The 18847-nt window shown below is 42.4% G+C and overlaps 3 protein-coding genes across 6 annotated transcripts in view; 1 reads left to right on the forward strand and 2 right to left on the reverse strand.

Annotated features, from left to right (window-relative positions):
- Positions 1-1073: 1073 nt before the first annotated feature.
- On the forward strand, positions 1074-2806 carry LOC133531302 (uncharacterized). The gene is made up of 4 exons (XM_061869825.1): positions 1074-1082; positions 1751-1984; positions 2132-2365; positions 2513-2806. The coding sequence occupies exons 1-4, from the start codon at positions 1074-1076 to the stop codon at positions 2804-2806; spliced, it is 771 nt and encodes a 256-aa protein (XP_061725809.1).
- On the reverse strand, positions 2763-6873 carry LOC133525984 (chymotrypsin-2-like). The gene is made up of 4 exons (XM_061862442.1): positions 6003-6873; positions 5365-5567; positions 4197-4401; positions 2763-3181 (listed from the first exon to the last, which is right to left on the reverse strand). Exons 1-4 carry the CDS (start codon positions 6120-6122, stop codon positions 2888-2890), a joined length of 822 nt encoding a protein of 273 aa, XP_061718426.1. The 5' UTR covers positions 6123-6873; the 3' UTR covers positions 2763-2887.
- A 46-nt stretch (positions 6874-6919) lies between these two features.
- The window catches only part of LOC133525953 (tropomyosin-like), a 34679-nt gene continuing 22751 nt past the window's right edge, over positions 6920-18847 (reverse strand). For all 4 annotated transcript variants that reach the window (XM_061862403.1, XM_061862411.1, XM_061862394.1 and 1 more), the window contains exons 12-13: positions 14607-14711; positions 6920-7234 (exon numbers count right to left, since the gene is read on the reverse strand). In XM_061862403.1, the coding sequence (XP_061718387.1) occupies positions 7058-7234; positions 14607-14711 (282 nt within the window). In that variant the 3' untranslated portion in view covers positions 6920-7057. The remainder of the gene's footprint in view (positions 7235-14606; positions 14712-18847) is intronic.

The following is an 18847-nucleotide window of genomic DNA, read 5'->3' on the forward strand; positions in this document are numbered from 1 at the left end:
TGCGTAGCGATGTGTCCACGTCATAGATGAGCGCGTCAAGGACACCAGAATCGTACCTGCAGAGCAGCACCGACGCCGCACACACGATGTCCACGCCGGTGCGCCTGTCGGCCGCGGAGCGCGCCACTTCGCGCATGCGCAGCGAAGTGTCCACGTCGTAGATGGTGGAGTTGATGAGCGCGGCGTAGGGCCGCAGCATGGTGAACACGGACACGGCCGCCGCGGACGCCTTCCCGCCGAGCGGCGACGGCGCGCCGCACTCCACCGGCCCCATCGACATCACGCCGATCTTAAAACAATACTTATTTACGATACAAGTGCAGAAAATACGAAATTACCTATATCGTACAGTTAGCATCAAAAGTAGCGGATCAAATAACGCTTCATAAGTATCTACCATTCTGTAACAGCTTAACAAAAAGTGATGTCCTTAATATAGAACAACTAAGACTGTAATAGTACATAACGATACAAGTGCAAAAAATAGGAAATTCGATACGAGTGGCGATAAATTAAAACACGACCGAAGGGAGTGTTTTAAATCGACACGAGTTGCGAATTACCTATTCGCACATGTATCGTACAACGTTTTACAGTACATATGGCCCTTTAAATGTTCGACACAGTAACATAATATGCTACTTCTCGCACTAGTGCTATAAAGTAGCCCCATATGTACTGTAAAAGATATATTTTTGTACGCGAATTTTAGAAAATTATCTATATATTTGGAAAAGTTATCCGGAATATCAGATACTTTTGGCGCGTTGTTTGCTGTACAACGTTTTACAGTACATATGGCTCTCTAAAGTTTCGACGTATTTACAGAAAGTGCTCATTCCCGCACGCGTGCGGGAAAGTAGCACCATAATACACACACATACACATTTTCAACATTTTACTCGTACTATATTAATCAAATTTCTTGACCTGCGATTCCTCTTCTTTTAGTAATGAAGATCGAAGAGAAAAATTAAATGGGATGCTACATTTATTGTACGTCAAACACATACAAATCAAAGAAGGATGTAATAATGACTAACCCAAGAAGAATGGAAACTTGAGCACTCGTGATGTGGGACGTAAAGCCCGACCAGAAATATATGATCATCGTCAAGAGGGCGCTGTTATTCTCATGGTGACAGTTCAGTTTAGTATGAAAAATTTGGTTCCAATGAAATTCCGCAATATGGCGCGTGATCATATATTACTGGTCAGGGTTTGAACACTTATCTATATATGCTAGGATATATAATTATATATAAGGTACATGTAAGAGTTTGCGTGTCATATATGGTGCACACATTCAATAGATCTTTTTGTGCATGACTGGTTTGCATCAGTTAAGACTTATTTGGTACACTTGGATGTCCGGTAGGCAACAAAACAATGACCAACTCTTTGACCAGAATGTTCCAGTTCTTTTTTTCTACAGCCCATTTTTAACATTAGAGAAGGGATTAACAATCTTGACGTCTCTTTTTATTTAAAAACGCTTACAAAAAATAATAACCATTTCATGAGAAACCAAAAGAATGTAAATAATCATACAACATTAGATATAATTGTTGCATATTAAGAGGCTGTCAATACCTAAAGCGCGCACACTGTCTATTTGTATCGGAGTAAATGAGATAGCACTGTAGCATGTTACTGGGCGTGGGCAAGGGAATTATTGGATTATTAGTGTAATATTTTACTCATTAGCGGTTTAGCTTGTAGTAGTAGTAGTACCTGCGTGCCGTTATAGAGCACGGCCCCGCCGGAGTCGCCGGAGCACACGCCGCTGACCGAGCCGACCGCGCAGGCGCAGTGCCGCCAGCCCCCGCGCCCGCACGCGGCCAGCCGCAGCCGCAAGTACCTGCGTGCCGTTATAGAGCACGGCCCCGCCGGAGTCGCCGGAGCACACGCCGCTGACCGAGCCGACCGCGCAGGCGCAGTGCCGCCAGCCCCCGCGCCCGCACGCGGCCAGCCGCAGCCGCAAGTACCTGCGTGCCGTTATAGAGCACGGCCCCGCCGGAGTCGCCGGAGCACACGCCGCTGACCGAGCCGACCGCGCAGGCGCAGTGCCGCCAGCCCCCGCGCCCGCACGCGGCCAGCCGCAGCCGCAAGTACCTGCGTGCCGTTATAGAGCACGGCCCCGCCGGAGTCGCCGGAGCACACGCCGCTGACCGAGCCGACCGCGCAGGCGCAGTGCCGCCAGCCCCCGCGCCCGCACGCGGCCAGCCGCAGCCGCAAGTACCTGCGTGCCGTTATAGAGCACGGCCCCGCCGGAGTCGCCGGAGCACACGCCGCTGACCGAGCCGACCGCGCAGGCGCAGTGCCGCCAGCCCCCGCGCCCGCACGCGGCCAGCCGCAGCCGCAAGTACCTGCGTGCCGTTATAGAGCACGGCCCCGCCGGAGTCGCCGGAGCACACGCCGCTGACCGAGCCGACCGCGCAGGCGCAGTGCCGCCAGCCCCCGCGCCCGCACGCGGCCAGCCGCAGCCGCAAGTACCTGCGTGCCGTTATAGAGCACGGCCCCGCCGGAGTCGCCGGAGCACACGCCGCTGACCGAGCCGACCGCGCAGGCGCAGTGCCGCCAGCCCCCGCGCCCGCACGCGGCCAGCCGCAGCCGCAAGTACCTGCGTGCCGTTATAGAGCACGGCCCCGCCGGAGTCGCCGGAGCACACGCCGCTGACCGAGCCGACCGCGCAGGCGCAGTGCCGCCAGCCCCCGCGCCCGCACGCGGCCAGCCGCAGCTGCAAGTACCTGCGTGCCGTTATAGAGCACGGCCCCGCCGGAGTCGCCGGAGCACACGCCGCTGACCGAGCCGACCGCGCAGGCGCAGTGCCGCCAGCCCCCGCGCCCGCACGCGGCCAGCCGCAGCCGCAAGTACCTGCGTGCCGTTATAGAGCACGGCCCCGCCGGAGTCGCCGGAGCACACGCCGCTGACCGAGCCGACCGCGCAGACGCAGTGCCGCCAGCCCCCGCGCCCGCACGCGGCCAGCCGCAGCCGCAAGTACCTGCGTGCCGTTATAGAGCACGGCCCCGCCGGAGTCGCCGGAGCACACGCCGCTGACCGAGCCGACCGCGCAGGCGCAGTGCCGCCAGCCCTCGCGCCCGCATGTGGCCATCTTCAACCGCACCTCCCGCAGTCGCTCGCCCGCCGGCTTCACGTCCGTCATACCGTAGCCCAAAATCTAGAAGGTTAAGCGGTGAACAATTAAAAGGTTTGATCGCAAGACACTCCTTGGAAGACGAGGTCTCTTCGATGTAACGTTAGATGGGGTTTGGGAACTTACTTTGATTTGGTCCGGCGAGCGGAACAGTGAGAGCGCCCTGGCCAGCATTCCTTTCGTCTAACTTAAGCTAACGTATATTATACACGGCCTCTTTCTGGCTCAATGGAAGTACCGTTCGGAAAATATCTTGACACAAACAGACACCTAAACTAACTTCCCCTATAAGCAAATAGAGGAATTCGTTGTTCTAAAGAAAACATTCAAGGAAAATGTGCGACAACAACACAGTTCACATTAAATGTATTAATGAATAGTAACATATAGCGTTCTAGACCGTTCGCGATGTAGACTAAAAGCGATATAGGCAAAATATTACACTAGTCATTTTGCGTTTTAGACCATCCGCGAATAACCGCAAATCTCCCCATCACGGTCGCAGCGTTGTCGCACCGTGTGGCGATAGACAATAATGCGAAATCGAGGTTGATAATAAACTATTGGTCAACCGAACGTTTCTGTACATATTGAATTGAGATTCGGCCAATATTTGATCAAACAGCCGCCGCTGGGTGATCAGGGCGGGGTGGAGACGACCGGTTTGGCCTAGTGGGTAGTGACCCTGTCTACGAAGCTGATGGTCCCGGCTTCAAATCCTGGTATGGGCATTTATTCGTGTGATGAGCATGGATATTTGTTCCTGAGTCATGGGTGTTTTCTATGTATTTAAGTATTTATAAATATTATTTATACATTATATATAAATCGTTATCTAAGTACCCTCAACACAAGCCTTATTGAGCTTACTGTGGGACTTAGTCAATTTGTGTAATAATGTCCTATAATATTTACTTATTTATTTATTATTTATTTATTTGGAGCGTAGCCGATCCGTATGAAATAATATTTATTACTACGATGAAGACTCATTGCACCAACAACTTATACCTACAAAAGTAAACAACACCCATCTCACATCAATATCCTTATCTATCAGATCCTCGATATGGTACAGCATCATGCCGCTGACGATGTCGCCGTTGGTGCGCGGGGCGCGGGGGACGGGGAAGTACGAGTAGGAGGAGAGCACCATGTTGCTGCGCGTGCGCACCAGGCCCAGGTCGTGCTGCAGCGTCACCACGTCCGGGCCCTCGCCCAGGTCCCTCACCACGGCCTCGAACCTGGACAGATAAAATAACGTCCAGTCAAGATAACGTTTGATAAAAAAGGAACCCACTTCACAAAGTCTGCTATTACTTTATGGTTTTCACCAAATGTTGCTTTAGATATCTGCGGCAGATACCTACTATAAATATTTAAGATTCCATTGTGATCCCAATAAGACCTATCTATCTACGATATTTCTAACGTCAAAGTGCCCGAATAGAGCTTCTGTCAATTATACAACATACAAACGATATCTAAATGAGAACTTCGAATTCTAATCGTATTTCATGCTTCGAATCGGGCCATCTATTTTATAATACCAACTAAAATGCAGTAATTTCGTATTATAAAGTCTTAGTTGGAGATACGTTGTAAGGAATTTGTTATTTATTTGTTATACTGATAAGAAATAAAATGATGGATAATATTCACATTGCCACATTGCACATAAAAGCCAAGCAAATAAAATTGCCAGGTAAAATAGCAGAGAGAAACAAACAAACAGTCCTTTCTCCATTCCTCCCCACCCATATATAAACCCACATTCCCGCAGAATTTTTGCTGTTTCGTATGGTGGGTTCCGAGATTTTAGGCGGTGCTTTGGTGGGTATAGGAACTCTTGATGTACGGGTAGGTTTGGGTGCTGGACTATTTTCTCGCTTTCCCTGACCAAGGCGTATGAGGAGGATGAAGTTGCTCACGTCCGGAATTGCCACTATTACCCTGCACATGTCCTCTGGACGGCGCTAAACGAGCAACAGCCTATCAGCCGCTGTACCTGTTACTACTGAGAGAACCTCACAGCCCTGATCCCGAGTCGGGCTTATAATTAGAATGGATGCGAATCCAATGACAAGCTTGATGACACCATAAACACTCCATTGGTATTTAATTCACGAAGTCATACGTTTTTTTTTCAAGCCAACTTGCCGTTTTAGTATGTTTAAAAGCTCTAAAAAAGGTTGAAGTCAACTTACGAGGGATGTGCGTAGACGAGCTTTACAGTCGCGAGATTGGAGTCGGAGCGATCCCGTCCATTAAACTGCACGTAGGCCACCTCGGGCTTCGCGCAGTGCGCCGCCGTGAGCGCCCAGCGCGTTGCCAGCACCGTGCAGGAGCAGCGCGGCGCCAGCGAGGAGTCCAGCAGCGCGCAGGCGCCCGGGTACGCGCCCGCCGGGGCCTGCGACACAACGTTACACAAGTACTCGCCACACAGTAGGACACCCCACACTAGCGTCTTCTGAGAGTTGGCGCAACTGCGCAGCGACGCCATTCTCCATGGCGCTGACAAGACGCCGACGCTCAAAAGGCTCTAGTGAGGTCTCTCGAGCTTTCGTGACCTTTTGTCAACCTGATAAGTTCTACCAATCGGACGGTTATGTTGCTGAGTTAGGCTCAACGTGAGGAAGACCGTCTATCTGTATGACTATATACACGATCTTTCGTCGCTTCTAACTCTTTCGTTTGTAGATATTCCACTTACAAAAAGTCAAAAGGAGCGTAGCTCTTCATTCCTGAGTTTGAGCGAAATAGGTACGTATACAAATACGAGGGTTCTTGCCCTATAACGGTCTTCCCAACCAGAAATTACTACTCCACATTGACCTTATATTACCTCCGTGCCACCGAAGATGCGCCGCGCACTGGCCTCGCGTCCTAACGACCGGAAGAATGCATATCGCGCGGTGACTTCACACGCCGCACACAACACAACCAGCACCAACCCCTTCAGCATGGCTTACGCTTTAGATAGATGGAGTCGTGAATCGGTCCAGATCGAACATTTAGATACACTTAGTAGATTAGATTGAACATTTACGTAAATTTTACGATAGCAGACTGGACGTGTAGATGACAATTTGTGACAGTTTGAAGTTTTACGTTCTGAGCTGTGGTTCAGAAGCAAAGAGTATTTACATATCACTACTTACTCGGCCCAGATCTAAGACACATTCGTCAGATTCCTTAGCAAGTAGCCGGAATGCATAGCCCGAGGCTCTAGACGCTAAGCAAACCTCCTTTCTGGGCGGACGTAGTCTTATGAGAGACCTCTTCGTCTCTGACTGAATAGTCATGTCACAAAAAAAGTTTTTCGCTTCAGGTACGTTTCAAGTTCCATGGTCTGGATCTGGACCTTGCCAAAAATGTTTCTTAGAAAGTTAAGGAAGAAAACAAATCACCCGTATTTTAGAGCAGTTGAAGAGTTCTGCTATGGTCTTCAACAGCAGCTCCATTTCATCCACCTTTTTTTAATGCAAATTCTTGTAAAATAAGATTTAAGGAGTTTTCTTCATCCTCATTAAACGGTATCGTCTTGGTTCGTCTCAATCGTATTTTCTCAAGTTTTTAAATTCGTCCCGTTCTGCTTTCGTCGTGTTGCTGGACACTCTTAACTAAACTAAAGATATAAAAACATGAGATACACCGGTTTTTATCAATTTATTTTATAATAAATGCAAAAGTATTTACAACAACTGACTTATTGTGAATCAATCGGAATAACTAGTCATCGTACTAAGAACTGCCTTAAAAAATGTCTTTGTACATGAACACAAACACCCCAAGTGTTCAAGTCATCACGGATCTTGGAAGGAGCCCTCACACAGCGGCTGGACGTCGCCGACCTTGCACGGCAGCGCCGCCGCCACGCCCTGAGCCCCATCAGCAGCGTCACGCGTCCTGGAAGAAGCTCTTGCACGCGCAGTGCGGCTGGTCGTCGCCCTCGTCGCCGTCGCCGGCCGCGCGCCGCAGCGCCGCCGCCTGCGCCGCCAGCGCCAGCGCGCGCAGCTCCGCCTGCTCCAGGCTCTCCTCCAGCCGACCCAGCTGGCACTGCATGCGCTTCTGGGCCTGCGAACAGTATGACCCGTTTTGAATACACATCTAAGTATATTGTTAAGTATAAAGTACTATCGTCAAAGAGAATTTAGACTAGAGGTGGATTGTCAAAAACCTTGTAGCCACAGTAAATTTACTGCCATCTTTCGACACATGATTAAAACATTTTTAGTTTTATTTATTGTTTACTAAGAAACATACGGTTGCATACGTTTACAATAGAACAGAAATATATGGTAATATTAAATTAAACCTACAGTTTCCTTGAAGATACAATAGCTAATTACATTTATAAAATACTTTATCCGAGTTGTAACTGAATGTACGTAATTTATCCGGGTACAGTCAAGGTCGCAAAATTACATTATCATTAGTAATTTAATTATTTAATTCGCTGTACCATAAAGTAATAAAAAAAGTATGCTGCAATTAAACGTACATTAATTAGTACATATACATTAAGACTAAAGGTAGGACATCCTAAAAATTGTTGTTTGAATGCTTTCTTAACATCATATATCGAGCAATTAAATATATCGACTTAAGACAGTTTTGAATTATTATTAAATAACTCACAAGCACGCCTGACATAATTATTATGTGCATAACATAACTAGTTCTAGTTTTAAGTATTGCGAACAGCTGCTTTTTGCGACACATACGTTGTCTTCTGCGAGGCACTTTGAGCAAAATCTCTAGAAGTAGCGAGGGAACATCTAGATGTGAGTGAATTAATTTGTAAAGAACAAAGACATCGTTACAATCACGTCGATCACTTAGATTCTGCATATTGTGATGATTTAGGGAATCGTCATAATTTACATAGGTATGGCCAGTTCTGAAATCTAGTGATTTATTTTCTGTAATCTCTCAATTCTATCTGTGTGGATAGCATAATAAGGTTTCCATACTGCGCACGCAAATTCAAGATGACTTCGAACAAAGCTATTGAAAAGAATTTTGTAGGTCTAAGCATTTCGGAATGGCTTCCCTACGCGTAAAATAAAACCTAGTTACTTATAGCATTTATGTAAAATGGTGTCTATAAGTGGTGTGAAAGTCTTTCAAATTATTACAGGAAGATTTTGTCAACGTAGAGAGATATTGTAAAGAAAATAAGGTTTTTCTTAATTATGATAAATGTTTTGTAATAACTTATTCCAAAAAAAATCTAGTTTGATTTTAATTATACATTATTTAATGGGAATCTGCGGAGAGTGTCGCAAATTCTAGATTGAGGTGTTATCAAAAGCCTTGGCAAAATCGGTATAGACGGCGTCTGCACTAAACCTTTCGTCCATGGCATTTAAAATTTCATTTGTGAAAGTAAGTTACTATCTACGGAACGTCCCTTATAAAAACCATGTTGATGGTGGCTTATATGTAGACGAGCAGCATTAAAAAGCTGATGAACGATGATCTTTTCCAATCAAAATTTTCTTTGACAATCCACCTCTATTTCAAATTCTCTTTGCTATTGTCGAACCACGCTAAGTTTTCATGCCTAAATAACGTCAACGTCAAGTATGGCGACATTTGTGTTGGGTGAGTTTCACCGTAGATATAAATCTACCCTGTCAAATATGTATTGTTGTTGTAGCTCCCAGGACACAAGCTATTTATTTTTAACCGACTCCAAAGAACAGGCGAAGAAAAAAATAGATTTCGCCTTCTTAACAAGACAAATATTATGACGACCGGTCTGGCCTAGTGAACCTGCATATGAAGCCGATGGGCCCGGGTTCAAATCCTGGTAGGAGCATTAATTTGTGTGATGAGCACGGATATTTGTTCCTGAGTCATGCGTGTTATGTATTTCAGTATTTATATATTATATATGTCGTTGTCTAAGTACCTATAACACAAGCCTTATTGAGCTTACTGCGGGACTTAGTCAATTTGTGTACTAATGTCCTTTCGTATTTATTTATTTATTTAAATATTGACTGATGGCTTAATAAAGTGGATCCCTTGGTACCTCAGCGAAGAGCACAGATCACAATTACTTCTTCATATTCATATTATTTACAATAAGTTCAATAAAGACAACCTCACCAATTCAAGTTATGTTTACCAAATTAATTTATTTTGTTCACACGACAACTGTCATAATTCTCAGGCAAGGAAAAAGCTTATGAAACAGTTAGCTATTCGAAAAGTTGACGGAACGAACTGTTGTCCCTCGACAGCCATTTTTACCGAAGTTGCTGAAGTTAGTGAATTCTTGTTAACTGGCTCCGCTCAGCGAGCAGATCGTCCCTCGATACTTGCGGGCCATAACTTTTGCCTACTAGACGTATCGACTTGTTACAGCCATCGCAAACGGTAACTTAACTTGTGATTCAATCATAGGTTAGGTCGGTCCTGCTAATGCTATTAGAATATAACAGTTGTTGCTGTATTATTTCGTCGGGGATAGTGCAATACCGCGCAACGAACAAAGTCGTAAGAGTTCGAAATTCAAACAATGTACTGTGACGGCCTTGCTGGATGTCACAGACAACATACTTTGCTCACAGGATAGGGGAATGTGCACACTACTTGTACTGCTTGATTTTTCTAGGGCATTTGACTGCATTAATATAGACCTGCTACTGTCTAAGCTAAGTTACTATGGCTTTGATAACAGCGCACTGCGTTGGTTTCATAGTTATCTCAGTGACAGACAACAGTATGTTAAACTAAGCTCAAGTGATGGATCAGCTAAAGTCTCAGGAAAAATGGCGCTTTCCAGAGGTGTACCACAGGGATCGATACTTGGCCCAATCCTGTTTATTTTATATACAGCGGACATCAGAACTTGCATCGCACACTGCAAGTATCATATTTATGCCGATGATATACAGATATACATTTCCTGTAAGCCTTCTGAAATTGACAGTGCTACAGAAAAACTTAATATGGACCTTGCAAACATAGCTTCTTGGGCTCTAGACAATAGTCTAATGCTCAACCCATCTAAGACTAAATATATGATCTTCGGCACTAAAAATCAGTTGAGCAAAATTGGACCTGCCAGAGATGTGATGTTATCGGGTGAACCCATTGAAAAAGTGTATAAGGCTAGAAATTTAGGTTTAATTATGGATAGTGAACTTAGATTTGACAATCATGTTGCTGAAACTGTGAGAAACTGTTTCTACAGGTTCAAGCTACTGTACAACATTCGACCGTTCATTAATGAAACCTTGCGCACTCGGTTGATCGAAACACTTGTTCTGTCTAAATTGAACTATATGGATTTAGTCTATGGTCCACGTCTTCTGGCAAAAACAAGGCGACTTATTCAGCGGGTACAAAATGCTTGTGCTCGTTATTGCTTTAACATTTCTCCAAGAGCCCATGTGACTCCATTTCTAAATAAGCACAGTATTCTCAAAATGCTACACCGTCGCAAGCTTCATCTGGCATTTCTCTTATTTGGCGTAGTAAAACACAAATCCCCATCATATCTCTTCGAGAAGTTATCATGGATGTCCACCCGTAGGTCACTTGGGGCGTACGCCGTCTCACATTTTGATTAATGATAGAGTGAGACGCAATGACATTGGACCAAGAAATTGGATAGGTGGAATACCACCTTAAGGTGGAAATATTTTTGCTACCACGTGATAAATTTACATACTGCTTTTCACATCACCTATGAGGAAATTATTATGGTACAAATAAATAAATAAATGATAAATTTAATTAATGGTAATTAAATTAAATAATTTAACCTAAGAAGTATGCAAAAAGAGGAAAAAAGTGATCCCTCCTAGTAGGGAAAAAAAGTGCTACTTTGATCCTTCCTAGTGGTGAAGAACAACAAGGTGTTCTAAAAAAATCGAGTCCACATTAAGCTCGACCACGTATTAGTCCACTCATAGAACTATCCACTATATAACATACAACTTAAATGTGGACTCGATCCTAACATGATTTCGAGTACAAAATTTGTAGACAAGAGTCTATATTTCAACCCTCCCCATTTTATCGATATCGATAAGAAACGCAAGCGTGTAGCGTACTACACTATTTAAATTGCTTATGTTGGTACTATGGTTCCTTGGCAGTTCTTTGTCGTACATTTTGGTAATGATTTGCGAAACAAAGGGATTCCACTCGCTAGTATGGAAGTCCCGTCTCTTAAAACGTAGTGATTATATGCTCTTTGCGCCGCCCTTTCGCCGCCGCAAAGCCGCGTTCAGTTTTATGTTTTATGTTTATGCCGTGTCGTACAGCTGCGTTCGTGACCCACAAATGGTCTCGCCGGAAGATCAGCGCTGACTTTTGGGTTAGCATTAATGCTGACCATTTCGTGGTAAACTATTTATTTATTCTATGTTTCTTCCTTTTGTTATGTTGTTATACTTTTTTATGTCATAGTTTATCACGAATAAATGCTATGATTTCTGATTTCTGATTTCAATGTACAAGGTAACCTTACTGCATTTGTTAGTTACGCGGTATTGCACTAAGCGTCAAAATGATTGACACATAATAATGACCAATAGTCATTTAAACTTTCACGATTTTACATCGGAGGTACATTTAAAACTTAATACGCGATTATGCCCCGTTTGTATTAGTTAATAATGACCTATAATGTTAATAAAAAGCGGCCAAGTGCGAGTCGGACTCGCCCATTAAGGGTTCCGTACCATTTATGACGTATTAAAAAAAACTAATTAATTAAAACCAATTTTCGGTACATAATTTTTTTTTAGTTTTATCATTCTCTTATTTTAGAAGTTACAGGGGGGGGGGAGACATTTTACCACTTTGGAAGTGTCTCTCACACAAACTATTCAGTTTAGAAAAAAATGATATTAGAAACCTCAATATCATTTTTGAAGACCTAAGTATATAGATACCACACACGTATGGGTTTGATGAAAAAAAAATTTGAGTTTCAGTTCTACGTATGGGGAACCCCCCAATATTCATGTTTTTTTTTTTCTATTTTTCTGTGAAAATCTTAAAGTGATTCACAGAATACATCTACTTACCAAGTTTAGTTCTTATCCAACAGTATAGTTCTTATAGTTTCGGAAAAAAGTGGCTGTGACATAAACATAAAGACAGACAGTCATGACGAATCCATAAGGGTACCGTTTTTTGCCATTCGGCTAAGGAACCCTAAAAATGTTGTCGTTTAGAATAATCGCCTTTCGATCTAGTTTATAATGTTTGTTTGTAAGTAAATACCTTTCAGTTGTAACAACTTGTACACATGTACAACTGTTGTTTTAATGTTTAAATTTGTAATATGACGTTGATTCATAACTTACATCAGCTAACAAGTTTTATGAATTATTAACAAACCTTATTGATGTAAATATTATATTAAATTTAATGATTCAATGTTAGTTAAGGCGCAGTTATGTACTGAAGGTGAATTTATTTTTGCTAATGCGTACCCTAAATTCCCCATATTTTCAATGAATTCCAACATTAATAGATTTATTTTTCATAAAGAACCATAAAGTTTCAACTTCACCATTTATTCAGCAAATAGGCCACAAGGACACTTTTACACGTCAACATGGAATTTACATACAAACAAAAACAAGCACATCAACAATTATAAAATACAATTCATTGAAAATATGAATGCAAACTAAAGTATTATTGTTTGAAGAAAAAGTAAGTAAATTATTATTATTACTTAGAGATGTATAAAGTCTCTAAATAATGAATATACATATATAAATAATAATGATAATAGTTTTAAATGCTAAATATAGTTATAGGGCTTAGCAAAAAGAAACTGCATTTGATGCAGAAAGCAAGCCGCTTTGCTCAGTGATACAGGGACCAATCTGAATGATATTGTCCGAGGAAACACAAATTTCATCCACAGGAATTCAAGATGGCGAACCTTTTCCAAAATGGCGGCTGCAAAATTTAAAAAAAAACCGTTTCGGACGGCAGTTACGCACTTTTTGTAATGCGTATAGTTCAAAAACTACTCAACGGATTGTGAAGTATTTTATTTTATTTTGTAGATAATATTATCAGGTTTCATTTAAATGAAAAAAATGTCCATATTATAAAGCTGAATATTTAGCTGTTATTTTCATTAAAAGAAAAAATACGAAGAAAAAAATATCACAATTTTCTTCATATTAGGCCGCCATCCTTAATTTCTTACATGGTATTTTTTTCTTCGATTACAGGCGTCAATACGAATTGATTGATATATCAATCACTAAAATCGGTGCAGCCGTTTTTTGTCTATATTTTTTTTTAATTTTGCAGCCGCCATTTTGAAAAGGTCCGCCATCTTAAATTCCAGTGGATGAAATTTGTGTTTCCTCGGACAAAATCATTCAGATTGATCCCAAGTATCACTGGGCAAAGCGGCTTGCTTTCTGCACAAAATGCAGCTTTCGATGCGAATATCGCCGTAAACTCTATCACTAATACTCTATCTACCGCGTTTTTGTCAATTGTACACAACTACATGCAAGAGGGGCTTCGGCTAACTTGTTTACTTTACTCGTATACCGAGGTATACGAGTAAAGTAAACAAGTTACACGCAGGGCGGGTCACACTGGCTGCTCGTAAACCAATGGCCGCTAGATTTAGAAGTGTCGTCAAATAAAGGTAGATCTCATGATCTGGTTACAAAACCATTATATGAAGGCAGCTCACATGACTGTTTTGAAACAGATTCTTGGGAAGGTATTTGTCCAACGGCATTGGTTAAATTAACGAGGATAAGTGTTGGTGAGAAGTGGAGATGAAAATGGGGAAAGATTCATGTTGTATCTTTCCTGTAAAATACATGTAAATTTCGGAAAAAACAAAACTGACATTTGTCTGACAAATTTACCTGTTTTATACTGTGTATTTCACATGTTTATTTAATAATGACTTGATTAAATAATAACCCCACGGTCCCGCGATAAGGCAAGACACAAATAATAATAATATTTTAGTATTTTACTTTTATAAACATATTGTAAAAAGCCTAGCCTAAGTATAAATATAGTCTGAGCGGAATGAAAAGTCACCTGTTTGTATGAGAGCCAATACGTTCCGAGTCACTATTCATAATATAATTTAATAATGCGATAAATACAATGTATTTTACACGTAAAAAACTTAAACTTGCGAAAGATTCAATCGAAGATCCGCAAGGAACAATGCCGGATTTAGAGGTCTGGAGGTCTCGGGCAATAAAGGTGTGGAGGCCCCTTGGCCCCAATTTTTTTCCAAATAATATGGTAAATTTACCGAATTCTCTTTTGTGGAGGCCCGGGGCAGGAGCCCCGGTTGCCCTCCCCTAAATCCGACCCTGGCAAGGAAAGATACCGTATTTTATTGAAAAATACGGGGGTCTTTGAAAGATACATGTATCTTGAATGTAATTGTCATCGCCAGTGAGAAGTGTACCTCGTCGCGGTCCAGCTCGGCGGTGGCGAGCGCCCGGTTGGCGGCGGCCAGCCGGCGCTCCATCTCCGTGGCCGTGCTCTCCAGGCAGGCGCGCGCCGTGTCCGCCTGCGCACCAATACATTCATGACTATATTATGTGTCTACATAAAAACATTGCCAGTTTTAACAAAAACTGTCAAATACATAAGATTAATACTAGAAATAGGCATAAGCTCGCCTTTCCTGGGCTCCATAAAATTAAAAAATCATTCACGGGTAATGGTGTAAGATTTTACAATAAATTTCCTAATATTATAACTGAATTGTATGTTAGTAAATTTAAAAATTATGTAAAACGTAAGCTTATCTCTAAAGCCTATTATAGCACACAAGACTACATGAATGATGAAACACCGTGGGATTAAGTGTGATTGTAAATAATGAAGTATTCATTGTTATGTATTATGTTAATAATGATGAAATTGATAATTCAATGAAATTATATATACCGTATTTTTTGACATTTAGATTTTATTCTAGAAAGTTTCTACTCTAGTATTTTTATACAATTATGGTGACGATCTTTTTGAGAAATTCTTATTATTAAGTTTGCCATATCTATAATAATTCAATGTTTTTTAGAACAATAATAACTGCATCAACAAATTGCTCTGATATTTAGATTAAGATGATATTTGTAAAATTTGACGATTTAAAAGTGCTTGTTGCTAGGCCTATTTAAATAAAGAATATTTTGACTTTTATAACTAATGTTTGTAACTAAAGATAAATTAAAACAACCATTCCGCAGGCCTGGCCCCACGGAACAAAAAACTAAAGGAAGTGACATGAGCCTGAATCAGTATGAAAACCGTTATCGCCAAGATTATGAGTCCTGTGTCCTCGCCCGTTTCATGTTTACTACTTCTCGCGTGACCAGTCTGACAAAATATAGATGCAGTTGCACCCGCCATGTAGCTCTGTCTTCGTGAACGGTCCCAATAAACTTCGTTCTAGCAGAACCTCATGCTGCAGTTTCTCGCGAACATCTCACTTTTATGTGAAGGCCGAGACGAAAACTCCTCCACGCATTAATCAGATTAATCACAGTACGTGACCGTCAAAGCAACCAATTCGCATCTTAATTCAAAATTTCAACTTTTTGGGAAAGCGCATAATAAGATTTGATAATGAATGAGTCACTTTTGCATTCGTTTGCCACCGACCCATGTCATATATAAAAAAATATCTCCTAAATTATTTTTTTTACCACTACGGTGGCAAACAAGCATACGGCCCGCCTGATGGTAAGCAGTCACCGTAGCCTACGGACGCCTGCAACACCAGAGGCATTACATACGCGTTGCCGACCCTTTAAAAACCTGTACACTCCTTTTTTGAAGAACCCCATACTGTAGACCCTCGGGAAAACCTCGGCAGGGAGCTCATTCCACAGCCGAAGCGTCCACGGGAGGAAACTCCTCTTGAACCGCACAGTGCGCGACCATTTAGGTTCTAGTGTGTGAGGATGAACACCCTGCCGCCGGCGAGCGGTGCGGGGATAGCAAGCGCAATTGCCCTTTTATTATTGAAATGTTTTAATCAACTATTAAGTTTGGTAACCATTGATAAAATTATTGTTACTTTTAATAAATAGTTTATAATTACGATTTCCAAAAGCTAGTCACTGTTTAGGCCACTTTTTGACCGAACTACTTTGTTTATCGGTTAGACTTAACATGTATTAGGACAGTTTCGTTTAATAAGCCTAAACATGAACATGATGTATTGTGTTTTGGGTATAATGCCATTTTCGTATTAAGAGGAATGAAATAAATTCAAGCTTTAATGGGTTCATATTTGCGTTTGGCCAACGTGGGTCCTTCCTGCGCCCAGGAATGAAGAGACCAAAATACAGAGTTCGTACTATTGTTGCACAGATGGGTCAGTTTCTGCGGCTGTATTATGGTGGCTTTTTTTTTTATATTACGTCGGTGGCAAACAAGCATACGGCCCGCCTGATGGTAAGCAGCCTCCGTAGCCTATGTACGCCTGCAACTCCAGAGGAGTTACATGCGCGTTGCCGACCCTAAACCCGCCCCCCCTCATTGAGCTCTGGCAACCTTACTCACCGGCAGGAACACAACACTATGAGTAGGGTTAGTGTTATCACTTGTCACTATGCCCGTCACTTTTGAACTTACATACTTGTAAGGCATGATGACAAATGATAAATAGCCGACCATCTTATCCCTACTGATTAACTGAGCAGTAGAATACGATATATTGAGTCGTTCGGTGATATTAACTCAATTTCATGATATTTTGAGTTATGCCGGTTTCATTCTAATGGTGCGAATTGTTCTGTCCGTTACGACAGCCAAGAAAGTTTGAAGACGTAGACAGCTGTTCAAAGTTAAATATGACGCTGAATACAAACACTAAAATAATTGATTTGTAGTTTGTAAGGAGACACGAAGCAACGTAGTTCGGGGAAAGGAGCCGCAGTAGCAAGAACCCAACGCGGCTGCCGCGGTTCGGTTCGTACGGCACGAGCCAACGTAGACCGTGCCCGAGGATTTCCTCTTCACGCGGCGAAATGTTGCAGGCGGTAGCACAAAATCGGTCATTTTACTAAATGTCCAATAATGACAAATTCCAGGGGTCCCGCCACCTACACCTCCAACCCTGGGTCCGGAGTCCCCCCGCCCCCCGCCGCCCGCCGCCCGCCGGCTGTGACGTCACCGCCACGTCCGCGCCCCCGCCACCCACCACCACGCGCACGGCGGGGGAGGGGCACTCGTTTAAAAGTGTGTGCAAGTGGATACGGGCTCATTCTTAATTGTTATTACTAATGATCGGACAGCGGTACCATTTTATGTCATGTTGACGTCCAACGTAATGACGAATATGGATAAGCCTATATGTTGTTCAAAATAGAACTACATGTTGTTATGGATTCCCTGAATTTAATTTGTTATAGTAAATTATCATAATTTTTTTCTAGGCTTGATATTGTCAATCGATTCCTTTTAACATTGAGGATCCATTTAAATTATAGACCGATATTTCGTTGTTATCGGTTATTTCAAATTTTGTAAATAATATTAAACCTTTCGTTTTGTCGTATTTATGATCCGGTTGATCTTGTAACCATTTACGAATGGTAAATTCTTTAGGCATATTTTACGTTACACCCAACAATATAGGTACCGTGCGCGTTGGAGGGTCTGCCATCTTGTGGCCTGAATCGGAACCAAAAACATTTACATTTATACGTCAAGTGTTTTCTTGTGCATAGTAGGCTCTGCCGTCTTGTGGGCTACATCGAAACAATAAAAATCACATTTACGCCTCGCGCCAAAAATCTGACGACTCCTGTGCTGCCTCCTACAGTTCATGCACGCTCCCTATAGCGATATACACCTAATGAAAATAAACAATTCAGTTATTCAGTTGTACGTGTTCAATAAATGGATAAAATAATGATGGGAACGTCAATGAGACAAGTGCAACACTAGAGTTGACGTAGACACATTCGTTCGATACATAATTTATAAGCGGCCTGTACTTCATATCTATCAAGTAAATGTTAGAGTTAGCAAGTACTCTAACATTAATGGTCCTTCGATAACCGTCTTCTGTGCTCATTTGTTTGTCAGTTCGACTCAGTTGGCTTCCCACAAGCGGGTCTCACCGACTGGATTGAGTAGGCAGATAGCGAAGTGCACGAAGAATATTAACCAGCAAGTGAGGAAGAAATAATCAAGACATCAAGTAAGACAACAAGGTCAACCAACTAAGCAACAAGGCAGACATACATACGCGAACAATCAAGAAAGCAAGAAAAGTGAACACGATTTATCAAGAAAGGTGACCAAGCAAGTCTACCACCACCCATTATCAAGTTATTTTCTTTATAATACTAATTATCAAGAAACCGTAATATGGATCTGTATCAAAATCAGATTTAGCTCCAAACTGTAATCAAACAAGTGAGAATCAACTTTAAGAAGTTCTTGTCATTTTTGGAGGGAAAATTTACCGTTATGGAGTCGTCACGGCGCAAGCAAGAAGCCGCTGTTAATCGAACAAGTTTGAATACACCATCTACATCAAGTAATCAATACCTACAAGTCAAGCCGTTTAAATCAGTATTTTACAAGCAACAAGACTCCAACCAGTAAGCCAGGCCTCGAATACAGGCGCAAGTGCCCAGTTTTCCAGCAAGATCATGGTATATATTTCTGTACTGAGTTCAA

This window comes from Cydia pomonella, chromosome 1, assembly GCF_033807575.1.
Source record: "Cydia pomonella isolate Wapato2018A chromosome 1, ilCydPomo1, whole genome shotgun sequence".
Classification (NCBI taxonomy): Eukaryota; Metazoa; Arthropoda; class Insecta; order Lepidoptera; family Tortricidae; genus Cydia; species Cydia pomonella.